Raw genomic sequence first — 14,441 nt, 5'->3', positions numbered from 1 at the left:
ATGAGATCTCACGGACAACAAATTTCGGATCGTTTGACTGTTGAAGTTGACTGCCACTCTCTCGGCCCCAGTGAATGCCCCTCGATGACCTCGAGCTTTTCTCCTTTGGACTCTCCAACTCCCACGCCTACCAGTCTCTACAGCCAAGGCTCAATGGCCTCACCAGGATGGCACGATCCATCCCACTACCACCACACCATGCCAATGGAGCGCCGAAGCTCTCAAACACCACTGCGCAGCGCATTTAGAATGGCCGACCTTGCCTCAAATGAAGGCATGATGAACATGCCCTGTGGTAACATGGATCGACCTGAACAAATGCCACTTCCTGAGTACCTTCCTGGATACGACGACAACGTCGACCAGCTTTGGCTTCCTCAGGATATGCCCAAGACCTTCCAGGAATCTCAGTTTCCTTACCAGGCGCAGATGCCTCAGTACAACCAAATGGCTCGCAACTATTACCACCGTCCCCAGCAGGCTGGATACCTGCCGGAATCAGCTTCCAACCCTTGTCTCTCTCGTCCTATCTTCAACCAGCCCGCTGAGCGGATGCCTAACTCTGCCTCCATGACCAACATGCTCCATTGGATGCCCTCACAGGAGTCGTTGGCACCGCAAACCATCACTCCTTCCCAGGCTTTTCCCGCTGGCCCTGTGACGCCTCCCTCTTCCTCATACTCTGAATTCCCTACCCACATCCCTACTTTCAAGACCCACACCCCTTCAACCCCTCACCGCTCTGTCTCCATGGGCACCCCCTCTGGGTCAGACACTCCCATCAGCCGCATGTCTGGCCATGGTGATTACCAGGAAGAGTTCCAGCTCTCTCCTGTCTACCGCGATGGTCTAATTCAGCGTCACCGCCAGCCATCACGCAAACCATCTAAGAAACAGCTACTCCGATCAAACTTGAGTCTCGAAAACCTGCCCTCGATCATCAAGCAGGTGCAGTTCAAGTGCAAGGAGCCCGGCTGCAAGGGCCGTTTCAAGCGCCAGGAGCACCTTAAGCGCCATATGAAGAGCCACTCCAAAGAGAAGCCTCATGTATGCTGGGTACCTGGCTGCCACCGTGCATTTTCTCGCAGTGACAACCTCAATGCGCACTACACCAAGACCCACAGCAAGCGGGGTGGCCGCAATCGTTACGTTGCCACTCTCGATGAGACCAGTCAAGATTTCGATCCCGATTTCCGCGGCCAACTCACACCTGATGGTCGCCCTATCTACGGAAGCAAGCTCGAAGAGTCTATTCCCGATTGCGGTGAGCTCAGCGTTGATGGCTGGGATGACTAGTCGCACTATCCATGCTAAAAAAAGCAAATCACAAAAATTGACATCACAAACAAAAAAATACCAAAAAAAGCAAATTCCACCACGCGATTTCCAAAAGAAAATATGGAATTATAGAAACCCATTGCAGAAACGTGGCCTTTATTGGCCCTGGATTTGATACCCCGTCTCTGGAGGATCGAGTATATGAAATGGCAAACGCACCACGGAGTAAGGCCAGATTGATCTCTGGATGTCCTGGCGTTTTACATTGTCTCTAAAGGATCTTCGGAGACATTGATTTATTTACGTCTTTTCTATGTTTTTTTTTCTTTTTCTCTTTTTTCTTTTCTCTTGCATAATTTGTCCGGAGCCAACGGAAGGGAGGTTTATTTTGAACGACCATGGGATTTATCCGGCGTTGCATATGTTTTCTGGTTTGGAGATCGCCAATGGGATAATCATTTGGGAAGAACACCCCCAGGGGTCGGCGATCGTGTACAATCTGTTACAACGTGTTGTTGTCTTTTTTTTTATATCTTTTTTACTATCTGTTTGTACTACCATCCATTAACACACAAAATGTGGCATAATATATCAAAAAATCAAAGATCTACATTTCATGTCGCATGTACTTTTGATGCATCTATAATTTGAGAAGTTAATTCAAGTACACAGTACTTAAGTCCATTCATGTCACACAGGAATTTAACTTCGTTCTTTACCACGGTTCCTGGGTCTTTAATGTTACACATCACACCACTCAGCCATGGATCCGCTTTAGATTAGTTCCTGGATCTCTCCAAACCGATCTATCTGGTCGGTTTCAAGTGGATCGACACGAATCGGGCCTCTTGCAGATGCCCATGAACTATCTGCGCCTTTTACCCGTCTTTGTCATTCAAATCTTTTCACATTCTTATGGACTGCTGCATTATCCTCCCACATCCGCGTCTCCCGTTTCAGATAAGTCATGTCATCATCTCTTCACCGCGGCTCTCTGGCTCTTTTAGGCAGTCAAAAGGTACATGCAAAGACGTACCTTTGAAAGCATGTGGAAGATAGCGCCCCGAGCACGCACTGCAACACTACTGTGAATGAAGCTCCAACCATGCTCCACTCCACAACCCGCGCCACATTCAACAGCACCATTGTTCTATCTATCAGACATGTGGATACTACTCCCCTATTGCGCGACTAGGACTTGTTCAAAAACTGGGAAGTCGAAGTCAGTGCAACGCCTAGTTCTAAGTATAGCGCCACAAAACACGCAGGCCAAAGCGAGAATCAGCCGAGAATGATGAAAAGCAAGAAGAATTCAGCCAGCTGCATAGATAAACATTATGAAGCCAAGAGCCGCACTGTCTAGGCCTTCGCCACTATGTCGGGTTGGTCCTGCGTCATTCTCATATCTTTTTACCCAACCCCCAACCCGTGGGGTCCGTCGTTGCCGTCAAAAGTACCCAGCACGATCGCTTCATGACAAACACCCCCCACTCTGTGCTACTCCATCTTTATTATTTTCCTGATCAATGATCTTCGCGCTTATAACATCGTATCCCAACCCAAGTCCTCAATGTAGTTTAGGTTTGGGTGGCACCCGTTCTGCACATCAGGCCTGGTCCAGCACCGAGCACGTTCATTCTTCTGCAAAGTACAACTGTACAGCAGTACCAATTCTCATTCCTGTTCCTTAATATCCAATAGTTTCTCAGTCTAATATTAGTCCTTCTACTCCGTATACCCATTCACATCGAATTCAACCGGTCCCACTTCCCCAGATTCCAAATCCCCATTCCAAATACTTGGTTCCACCGCTACACCGGTGTTTGCAGTCGCAGTAGCACATTGTGCGGTGTGCTCGTCGTTGAATTAGTCCGGCCATGCCATGTTGTACCCTGCAGCTTGTTACACAGACGCTATGTATATGCCATGCAGTACTAATCGGGAACGGGAACCGGGCCTCCCAGCCGTACGGTTGTGGGAATGGTACCCAAGCGATTTGTCTTTTTCATTTTTCATACCTCTTTTGGCTCGTTGATAATGGTCCTGCATAAAAATAAACCAAATGAATTATTTGCACCTGTGGCATTGGGTTTTTCGATTGACGTTCGATGCGTGGCTTAGATCCCGAGTTTGTTGGGTCCTGCGCACAGCTTTCTCTGCAGGTAGACCATCCATTATGGGTTATTCTGGGTTTTTTGACATGAAGAATCTCGAAGGGGATTTGTTCTTTGCTTTACTGCCTGCCTATTCCAGCATCAAGATAAGAGCAATAATAAGCCATGGATGCAACATGTACAGTCTATGCGCTCATGACATTCCAGGGAGAAGATCTCCTCGCCAGTTGGAAGGCTGCCATTAGTGCATCGGCATGTCTGTGCGCAGGAACTCGCTGTCCTGTAGGCTTCCGCGGAGATCTGGGCACAGTGTCTTGAGAAATTATTGAGAGTTTGAAGCGACATGACTCCAAACTTTCAATTATCCAAGTCAATGTGTGTCTCAGGGCAGTTCTTGCCTAGCAAGGATTCTGTAAGCGAGTAGAGTTAGTGAGTCTACTATGCACACCGTAACCTCTCCCGTCCTCTACCTTGTATCTGCTAACTACGTTATACACTACTGTGCGGGAGCTACATGCATTGGAATGTGATATTGGACAATCAAGTTCTAGACTCTTGCATCATGTCCTACTGAAAAGTGCGAGTTAGTTTTCGGCTTACTTCTTTCTCTCACACTTCCATGCAATGCAATGTATATTTTAATAAAACTCAACCATCTGGATTTTGGATATTGTGTTGTACAACCGAGGATCTGAGTTGATCTGCTCGCTTTACTCGGTTCTCGGGTGATGCGCGGCGATCTTTATCCCTAGCTTCGGGTTGAGGGGAGATTGGACGATGTGCCGCCCTTCCGACGCTATATAATTGGCTCTGCGTCTTTTTTCCTACCTTGCCTTTACAGTATTAAAATCTCTCTCTATTCCCGTTGGTGACTCGAGTGGATTCCATTGTACATTAACTCAGATCACGACAATCCTGAAAGATGTTTTCGAAGCACACCTTTCGAGGTATCATTGAACATCGAAAACCACTCACCGCACTTTAAGGTGACATTGAGGTTTGCTTTTGCAACCTTTGGCCCCCAGGTCATGGTTGCAACCTTTTCTGGTCGATTGATGGTGTGCTAGCACCATTCGAGTTTGGGTTTCACTTGGACCTCGCGACACATGAAATTTTACTTCTGAGCTTGTCGCCTCTCTAAGTGAGTTTGTATATCTTGTCTAATTTGTATATCTTGTCTTGAAGGCTTGTTATGGCAAGCCAAATGTCTGGCCCATCTCAGTATTGCTTTTTTCTGAACTGAACCCTCCAACTCACGAGTGAGACATGCAGCTAACGGCGGCCCACACAGTGCAATATTAATCCTCCCAATTTTTGCTTTGTTCATGATGACCTGCAAGCACTGGATTGCTCAATTTAATCATATCAAACCCAACAAGACAATGTTACTAGGGCATTAATCAACATCGTGACTAGTATCCATACTGGGCTGTTGACGCTTTTCCCAATTAGGTACATTAGTCATTGACGGGTTGGGCGCTGACAAATTCATTAAGTAATCACACCATATAAAAAATTCAACGCACCGGTTTTTCAGAGCTTCCCAACATATAATCTGACATTTTTCTGTCCATCAAACGACCATGCTTAGGTTCCCTGTGCAGAGCCATTGCTCAAGAGATTAATGTCTTCTCTTGACAATGAGCTTAAGCATTGACTCTTTGCACCCATCTCGCAAGACAACTCTGGTCTTTTCTTACTATGATGATCACCATTTCTATTTGACATGAATTTCTCCATGAGTGTTCAAAAATATCAAGCTCAACAGTCTGAGTAACGAATGACCAGAGGATTGCCTCAAGACCTCATGTCTGGCCTAAGCGGTCTCGGTTTGATATATGCTCACGTCGTCGACGACTTTTCTCTAGCTTCACTCGATACCTTTCCTCTCAAATATAATACAATACTTACTTTGATTACTGTTTCCCTTTTCTTTTTCCACAGATAGCACGGATGTCAAATTGCGATCCGGCCCTTTCATGGCCGCGGTCGCGCCGAAGAAGTGCTTATATCGAAATGGAGATACGTCTCCCTAGCCAGTGAGTACTAGATTTTTGTCCTACGGTTCGCCCGAGGTGGCAAACATCCATTGAAGATCTGGAACATCCCGTATTCGTAGACTATTCTTGTTGTTAGTACCATGAATTTTATTTTATTTTACTCTTGCTTGATTGTCCTCAATCTGTTTTTGCTTGTCTAAATGGCCTTAAACCTATGGCCACTGCCTGACCTAGGCTTGCCTTCTCCATATCTCAATGAACCAAAGCATGGTGATGAACAGAGTGTTGGTACTCCTCGGACCAAGTCGACGCAATCCAGAATCACAATGGATCTGAGAGGCACAGCCAACGCCTATCATCCCTCGATCCTCTCTTTTGATCATGGCAACATACCTTGCCTGGCAACACATCCCTCAAAGCTATAGTATACGCTGGAGAACAACCAGGCAGACAACTCTCTTGTCAACCCTAGAAACTTGAAGACTATGGCATTGGTTTTCGCAGCCGTGTAGACCGCGATGGAATTAGGTGGTATTCCCTATCCTCTGCCTCCTAATCAACCAATGAACCTATTTGGAAGCTGCCAATGCAGTCTGGGGGTCAGACCGGTTCAATATGAAGGGACTTGGCGCCAAATTGAAGTTCTTCATTCCATCAGCCCACAACAAACCAAACCATACACCAACCTAGAAAACACACCAAATGAGATAAAACGATATTAACAAAAACAACAAATAGAAACCAGTTCTTTCATTTTGTGATATCAAATTCCAAAGTATTTCACAATTCCAAAATCAACCCAAACCCCAACCGCGTAGATTAGAAAACTCCTGTACAGAATGGTATCGAGTCTGACAAATCCCAGGATTCCCACCGAAAGCCGTGCCCAGATAGTACAGTGAAAACGAGACGAAGAAAAATATAAAAATAAACCGCGAGGGAAAAACCATGGCAAAATAATAACGCCGACCTGTCCGATCTCCACAATGCCTGGTCCCTGTACAGATTCCCGGGATTCAGAAAGAACGTAAATAGAAAATGAATAAGTAAGCGCAAGAAGGGAAATGAAGGAATCAGTCAGATGAGACAACGGCATGCTACTAGTCAATCAACTGCCAGATTGTCCATAGATGGTCATAAATCTCACACCAGATTTAAACTTGTTAAATAGTATATGTGAAACAACATCTGCGCTTTCGAGATATCATCAATGTCGTTTGTTGATGCGTTGCATCAGCTCAGGCGAGCGAATTCAGTTGTTCATGCCGCCCATACTGTGCATCGAGCCCTGTGCTTGCATTTGCTGGGCTTGCAAAGCAGCAGCACGCTGTTGCTGTTGCTGCTGGCTATTCTCCCGCTCGCGACGCATGAGTTCGTGAACCCAGGCTTTGGCTGTCTTTTCCAGACCGGGACCATACTGCTGCGCAATACTGGGCGGGTACTGGTTCGGCGGGCCGTACTGTGCCATATACCGCTGGGACATGTCGTGTCGCATCCGGAGTAGCCTTTGTTGATATAGAACGGTATATCTTTGTGCCGGGTTGACAGGCTGTCCATTTTGGCCCATTTGACCACCGTTGGCCTGGGCAGCCGCTGCCATCAGCATCTGTTGTTGTTGCTGTTGTTGCTGTTGTGGCGTCATCTGTTGGTTACCCTGGTGTTGCTGATTTTGTTGGCCCTGCATTTGTGGATGCTGCCCGCCTGATTGCTGCTTGACAATTTGCATCTGAGCATATTGGGCACGCATGAGTTGAGCTTGGTAGGCCTGTTGACTGTGCTGGGGGACCTTCTGAACAGGCTGGTTGTTTTGCTGCTGTTGTTGCTGCTGCTGTTGGGCTTGGAGCAATTGTTGTTGTTGATGATTTTGGATGTTCTGCTGGGCATGTGCATTGGCTTGCAATTGAGCGATTTGTTGAGGCGTGAATTGGTTATGCGGCATATGTCCTTGTTGCGCTGCAAGAAGTTGCTGCTGTCGGTGCTGCAGCATCATCTGCTGCTGCTGGGGGGTGAAAGGCATACCATTCATTTGTGTAGTAGCACTCATGCCCTGGTTCATCACTGGAGTCTGGCCCATTGGGTTGTTCGGGCTACCATGCCCCATACGCTGGGTGGGTGTGACATTGCGCATAATCGGCGTGGCGTGCGACATAGCCGGCGTGCCTTGGGTCATCTGTGGAGTACCGTGTCGGCTTGGTCCTTGTTGACTCCTTGAGGGCGCCATCGGGTGGCTCATGACATTGGGATGCGCATGCTGTAGGGCAGAGGGAGGTCGTGGAGGACTACCAGATCCAGATGCAGACATGGTCATTGGAACCGCCTGTGTGTGCATATTGTTACCAACCAGTGGCGATGAAGCTGTGTGTGGAGTCTGGTTACGTACAACAGGTGAGGACTGTTGTCCTTGGCTGACACCATTCGGTTGAGCCATAGGGTGACGGTTTTGTTGTTGCGCGGCAAGTTGAGCCTGTGCTTGTTGAGCTGCTATTTGCTGTCTCCGTGTTTCCTCCTTCGCGTGGTCCTCGGCTTGTCGCTGCTCAATTGCACGGCGTCGCTCTTTCTCCTGTTCCTGCTGTTGCCTCTTGGCCAGCTCCTGCTTCAGCTTCATTTCATGCTCACGCTTAGCTTTCTCCTCGTGTTGCATGCGAATCGTTTCGAGCGTCTTGAATCGGGAGAACCGAGGCTCGAATGGCACCACACCGCCCGTGTCATCCACAGCAGCAGCCTTCGCTGCGCCACCAGGACCGGAAGCAGTGGGCTCTAGACGCTCATCCATGATGAGCATGAACCTCTCCTCCTCAGCGGCCAAAGCTTCGTCCGCGGCAAGTTCGGCAACCGTTCGCTTTCGGCGTTTGGGTGAAGGGGGCGGGTCGCAGTGGAGTGGACTTGCCATATGTTTCAAAAGCTCTTGCGCAGCGTCGAAACTATACACAGGGTCCAAGAAGAGAGGAGGGGCTAAGGCTTGGATCAACTTAGATTCAAACTCCACAAGTTGATCTGGTTCGATGATCATTTTCTGTCTCTTTGCGACGTGTCCACGGTCTGCCTGGTTGCCCGCCGGGGTAGTGGATGCAGCGAAGTTTGATTGAGCCGGTGGTTTATTGGCTTTGGGATCAGGGGTGGTGACAAGCAATGTCAATTCTGCTTGCAAGCTTCGAGCTGTGGGATGGAGCACGGTAGTGAAGACTCGGGGCTTGACAGGAACGTTCTTTTCAGCTACAGAGCTGGCTTGTCCTTCTGCCTGCTCAATAGATGTCTGTCCATCCGATGGCTGATTCGGATTCGGAGTTCCTTCGCTCTTCGTGCCTTGTGTGGCTGACGTGAGTTGATTCTGTTTCGGGTACGGAACGTAGGCTGATGGTGTCACATGTTCGTTGTAGTTATGTAGAGAGAATGGTGTGTTGTTCTCGTTGGGCGATGCCGTAGATGTCTTTCTTGCTTGTGCCGAGGCAGATTTATGATCGATAACGCGGACGATGAGGCAACCTAGCAATGATTAGCAAGTGCGCATTTTACAGCCCGAGTGATGGGAACTACCTTCGAAGAACCGTACATCCCCTCGCAGAAGCTCCTCGATCAAATCATGCGGAACAGTCCCGGCGCGAATATGCTCGATAATAACTTTCATCTCGGAATTGTAAGGGAAGCTGCCATCTTGCTGCTCAAATCGAAAATGTGTAGGATGTAGATGAACAATAAGAGATGGTGGACATTTTGCGTATTTCTTGAGGATATAGGAAGTTGTTTTGACTGTTATGGCGCGCAAAGGAACAAAGTCAATGACCGCACCTTAGCGTTGGGAGCTCCCCGGGACTGCTTACCATATGGCTCAGACGCCTTTTTCCCAACCCTATGTGCGTTTTCTGATGCAGCAGTCCTCGTTACTGGCCGGCCAGATTTTGAGGACTGGTCAATGGGTCGTTGCGCTTGGTTCCTTGTCCGATTAAGGGAGCCTTTAGCGGTGGAATTGCCCACCTGACCCACGCCGTTTGTAAAATGAGAACCTGTGTGGGACATAGCATTTGTTGGGGAACGTCTTGCCGCAGATGTGGGTGAAGATGAGAGGTGTTGGCCCTTGACCCCGTTGACCGCGGCCTGGCCGAAAGGCGGGGGCGGCCGCTTCATCTTCTGGGTATGGGGCGTCGGTTTAGAGATTGCGGTCGCCATTATATCTGCGCCGGTCGCGCAACCTCAAGGTGGCCAGTTTAATAAGAATGCGACTTATCGGGATGCCGGTTTGATAATGTTGAATGAAAGCCGTGCTCGGGAAATGAATGGGATGGCCGATGCGCGAGACATGTGGGGATGGGGAGAGCGGCACCGGTCCCCAGCACAGCTGGAATCAATGCGAGAAACTAGCCAAGGTTAACCAGATGGCTTAAGATAACGAAGGAGAGAAAGCGCCAGTCCAATAATGCTGCTAGGAAGGGGTGAATCGGGATACACGCTGGGCGATTCTTGCAGAGGGAGTTGACGATGCCAAGCCGCCCGCGAGACGTGAGGTGGTCAGCTGACCATTGCCGGATTGGGCTAGTTGGATTATGTAATGTGTTCAGGATCACCACCTGACCCTGGTGCTTTGTGTATGGTATCTACTTCGTGACTACTATTTACACTTCTCGTCTACCAACCTATTTACAAGGTCAAGATGTTCAAGAGGTCAAAAGTAAGGAAGAAGAAAGTAAGCTGATGTTGAAAGGGCTGTGTATGGTGACATGGTGCCAATTTGGGACCCCAAAAGAGGCATTATGTTGTCAAGGATAAAATTGTAATAAGTATTCAAAGTAAAAACATCAATTAAACAGGGGAATAGGGTCAATCAATCATAAAGGGGATAACAAAACAGGTATAGACAAAGATAATCAAGTATCCACATCAGAATCATAGAGCGAAGTCTGGATCTGACCTAGTCCAAACCACGCACCCGTCGTCGCCAGTCATCTCCAACCCGGACAACGTCAACCACATCAATGCGCTTCCCAATTCCTGTGATCCCTTCTTTTTGCCACCATTTATCGTCCTTCTCGCCGAGTGCGGACTCGTCATCACTGTCGATGAGTCCACCACGACCACCCTCGTCTCCAACAACGACAATGACCTGGCGAACCCAACCAGCGATATGCTGGACAGCTTCCCCCCTTGTCACCAGCTAAGGACTCTTGGACATATACGAGATCTGGGGAAAGGTGGCGGACGAGATGCACAAAGCCGCCGGCAGTGCTGAAGGGCATGATCATACTATCCTTGTCGACTAGGGTTTGAGCTTGTGTGTACAACGTTCTGAAGAAGCGAGATGTGCCTGCCATTTCGTCCTCCTGGCGGGGTTCTACTGAGGTCAGGTTCCCAGTTGTCAGGTCCTCGGAAGATGCTGCTTCTTCGGTGGCAATGTTCGAGTACGACGAGGCGATGGAGACAGTGGGTCGGGATGAGCCACCTTTGGTGATGGCATGTTTCAAGTCCGGCGCATAAATCAATACAAAGATTTTGGAGTCCTCCAGATCAACGTGCTCGGGGAGATGGGATAGAATAGACTGTAATTGTCAGAAAAGCTTTCGTGGAAAAAAGGAGTGTATCCTTACCGCATGCTCAGAAGCATATTCATCCGAGTCAGCTGACGAAATCGACGAGACAACAATCACGACCGTTTTCTTCTTCTTGTCAGGATGGTTCACTGCACGGCCTGGTAATCCACCGCTCATTGTTGGCGCAACTGCTCCTTGTTGACTTCGCTCGTGAGCTCTAGCTCGGGCCTCCTCCGACCACCTAGAGTGGTCCTCGAAGTCACCTTCGCCTTTATTATCCTCACGAATAGAAGTGAGGGCGCCGCCCACAAACGCACCAGCGGCGGTGACACCGGCTACAACCCTCTTGCTAGCGCCATCGAATATCTGTTGAGGGCTAGGCGTGCGGCGTAAAGCGCCCTGCATGCGGGCCATCATACCATGATCGTATGAAGTGTCTCCAGGAGTTGCTTCTGGAGCTGTGCTCCGGGCATAATCTCCGGTAGCGTATGAAGGCGGGGGTGGTCACTTCCCGGGGCCTGGGGCGGGTAGACACCCTCTCCGTCGTGGGGGCGGTCGTCGTCTTCGTCGTCTTCGTCGTTTCTTTCACTCCACATCCAGGCTGCAATGCTAACTGTTGCAATTCCAGCTGTCAGGGCTAGGGGGAGCCAATACCCCATGGCAGTTCGTGCACCTGTTGAGCTGAAACCAGTGCCGGCTCCGCCGCGGCGGCGCCGGTCATTAGGAAAAGACATTGCGATCGCGGTTCGATTACGGGTGACGCATTAATCAATTATCAGACGCGGTCGCAATGACTCGCAGGTCGCATATCACTTGGCAAGTTGGAAAAGAAGAGGGTGGGGAAAGAGGAATGGAGAAAGGGAGAAACGACTCTCTGTCCTCGGATCATAGAAACATGTGGCTGGGCCACTTTGATTGCCGCGGTGTTTACATACGTTTGACCTGTTTGCATCTTAAATCTGGAGGCGGGTCGGTACTAGCATCACCTAGGTAGCTGCACGTGATATATAATATTATGTAATGTGATTATGTAATAATGACTCGGAACTAAATCTTATCGGCCTTTTTGTATCACCCCTCCAGGCGTGACTCGTCGCATTGCCATTTCGTCGCGTTTATTATAACACTCCACGGGTGTAAATAATAGGCAGAAGTATGCCGCATTCCGTACCTGTTCCCCCAACGGGCTTTCAAAGTATTGTACTTTGGTGAGTGTCTATTCATTTCCAAGAAAATAAGGCCAGAACTAACCTTTAACAGTGGCCCTGGTGTCTCGCTCAATACATTTACTTCCAACCCTGAAGAATACCCAAAATGTCTTCTCCCGATCGCCAATCGGCCTATGATCTACTATGCCCTAGATTTCTGTAGAAGAATGGGCATCACTGGTAAGAGACATCAATGCTTTTACCACACTGAACATTGAACGAAAATTAACCAGATCAGATGTCACACTGGTCACTCCTCCTTGCTCTCTCGCTCCGCTTCAAGCAGCTCTCCGTCAAAACCCTCACCTCACCTCACTTCCCACGCCATCCGTCATCGCACCAAAGGAACTTGAAATGACCACCGGTACAGCAGAGCTCCTCCGTCTCCCTGAGGTGCAAAACTGTATCAAGTCCGACTTCCTCCTCCTTCCATGTGATCTGGTTTGCGATCTCCCGGGCGAGTCTCTTCTCGAGGCATGGATGGTTTCTGGGGGTGAAAAGGGTCGCCGAAATGGCCTCAGCATGTATTACCAGACACAGGGTCGGGAGGAGAGCGTTAAGGGCGAAACCGCCGACTTCGTGGCCGTTGCACCACTTGAACAATCCGAGGCCCCTACTGTGTCTCTTTCCGAGCTTCGCGCCCACCTTTCCAAGCTCGTTCTCTCCATGTCCATGGACACCTTGAAGGAGAAGCTAGAAAATGATAAGGGCTTCCTTATGCGTCACACCCTAGTGGACAAGCATGCGCAAGTCAAAATGTTGACCAGCTTCCGCGATGCACACATTTATATTCTACCCCACTGGGTCAAAGATATGGCCCGTTTGAATGAACAGTTTCAGTCAGTTAGCGAAGACTTGATTGGCTGGTGGGCCAAGTCCGAATGGCAACGAGGCCTCAGCGAAAAGCTGAAGATCAACGAAATCTTCCAAAGCAAACCTCGCGGCCATTCTATTGACGAGGATGATAGCCACGACGGTGAATCCTTCGACGGCGAGGGCGCTCTAGAAGAGGAGATCAATCTCCAAGGTATGAGCACCACCAAAGCCACCTCGGCTCCTAAGTCCCAAGTCGAGGAGTCCGCAGAAGCCTCCCACCTACCACCCATGCTCGCCTATGTCCAGAGGAGCAAATCGCCATTCACCAGACGAGTCGATTCCTCGGCTCTGCTTCTATCTACCTCCCTCCGTCTCGCCAAACTGGAATCCATTGAAGAGGTCGGTCGTGTTGCTGCGTCTTCATTCGCCCATTCCACCAAAATCGCCTACCCGCAGGGTATCGCGCAGCGGTGCACCGTGACGAAGGCCGACTGTCTCTTAGACATCAACACGACTGTTGAGGAAAAGTGTGTCATTAAGGAGAGCTGTATTGGCGCCAACGTCCAAATTGCCAGCGGTGCGCGGTTGACTCGTTGCTTGATCATGGATGGCGCGGTTATTGGCTCAAGGGCACAATTGACTGGATGCATTGTGGGACGCCGGAGTAAGATCGGTCGTGAATCTGTGCTGAAAGATTGCGAAGTTCAGGATGGGAACGTTGTTCCTGATGAAACAGATGCTAAGAATGAGAAGTTTATGGTCTTCGGGGGTCTTGATGATCATGACATGGATGATTCGGATGGTTCTGAGCTCTGAGATATATATATCCTTGCTATGGTTTATGAGCTAGGATATCAAGATAAAAAATTAGAATTATATACCCAGTTGTTCGTGGATTGAAGTATAATGTTGTAGTGTATATTTGCTGGGACACAACCCCACAGGCTAGTTACCCAGACGAATATTCATTCAGACGAATAAGTACTGTTGCTTGGAGGGATAGCAATATGTTCTTGAATTACGGTGTGGTGTGCCTATCAATACAATGCTGTGAAGAAGTCCTTAAAAATCGGAGAACCCCCGGGAATATTTTCAATAGATGCTACACTGCTTATATGTATATCACCGTTGTGAGCGGCAAGCCTCACAAAAACGTAAGCATCGACAAGTCTGCCAATAAAGCATCTAACATCTAAAATCAAACTACCTAGGTATAATATTATGGTTATATGATCAAGGCATGTAGATGGGGTGCATACAGCATACGAACACGATAGTATACGACAGTCACACCAAGGCAGCTCCACATCGTGCTTCCCCGGACGTACGACTAAAACCTAGTGCTGAAACCAATGCAAGTACTTCTGCCCGGGAAACATTCCTGCCACTTGGCAAATGGCTCGACATTGCATGAACTATACTCCGCACGAATGAGGATGCAGTAAAGCTTGACCACCATAGTACTATCACCCCGTTATCAGACCACAATATTGTAGGCATATGGAG

At 48.9% G+C, this 14,441-nt stretch overlaps 4 protein-coding genes across 4 annotated transcripts; 2 read left to right on the top strand and 2 right to left on the bottom strand.

The window, feature by feature from the left end:
• Positions 1-1,296, top strand: brlA (C2H2 type transcription factor BrlA; the record flags this gene model as incomplete). The annotated part of the gene is made up of 1 exon (XM_057239801.1): positions 1-1,296. The coding sequence occupies one exon, from the start codon at positions 1-3 to the stop codon at positions 1,294-1,296; it is 1,296 nt and encodes a 431-aa protein (XP_057099096.1).
• Positions 1,297-6,644: 5,348 nt separating this feature from the next.
• N7529_004273 (uncharacterized protein) lies at positions 6,645-9,556 on the bottom strand (the record flags this gene model as incomplete). Its single annotated transcript, XM_057239800.1, has 3 exons — positions 6,645-8,875; positions 8,927-9,139; positions 9,211-9,556. 3 exons carry the CDS (start codon positions 9,554-9,556, stop codon positions 6,645-6,647), a joined length of 2,790 nt encoding a protein of 929 aa, XP_057099095.1.
• A 739-nt stretch (positions 9,557-10,295) lies between these two features.
• Positions 10,296-11,645, bottom strand: N7529_004272 (uncharacterized protein; the record flags this gene model as incomplete). Its single annotated transcript, XM_057239799.1, has 4 exons — positions 10,296-10,511; positions 10,561-10,920; positions 10,969-11,277; positions 11,331-11,645. The coding sequence occupies 4 exons, from the start codon at positions 11,643-11,645 to the stop codon at positions 10,296-10,298; spliced, it is 1,200 nt and encodes a 399-aa protein (XP_057099094.1).
• A 421-nt stretch (positions 11,646-12,066) lies between these two features.
• Positions 12,067-13,751, top strand: N7529_004271 (translation initiation factor eIF2B subunit gamma; the record flags this gene model as incomplete). Its single annotated transcript, XM_057239798.1, has 3 exons — positions 12,067-12,119; positions 12,172-12,299; positions 12,358-13,751. The coding sequence occupies 3 exons, from the start codon at positions 12,067-12,069 to the stop codon at positions 13,749-13,751; spliced, it is 1,575 nt and encodes a 524-aa protein (XP_057099093.1).
• Positions 13,752-14,441: the final 690 nt, after the last annotated feature.

This window comes from Penicillium soppii (genome assembly GCF_028829465.1).
Source record: "Penicillium soppii strain IBT 18220 chromosome Unknown utg000004l, whole genome shotgun sequence".
NCBI classification, from domain to species: Eukaryota; Fungi; Ascomycota; class Eurotiomycetes; order Eurotiales; family Aspergillaceae; genus Penicillium; species Penicillium soppii.
Note: the sequence above shows the minus strand (reverse complement) of the source record. Positions and strands in the feature narration are given on the sequence as shown.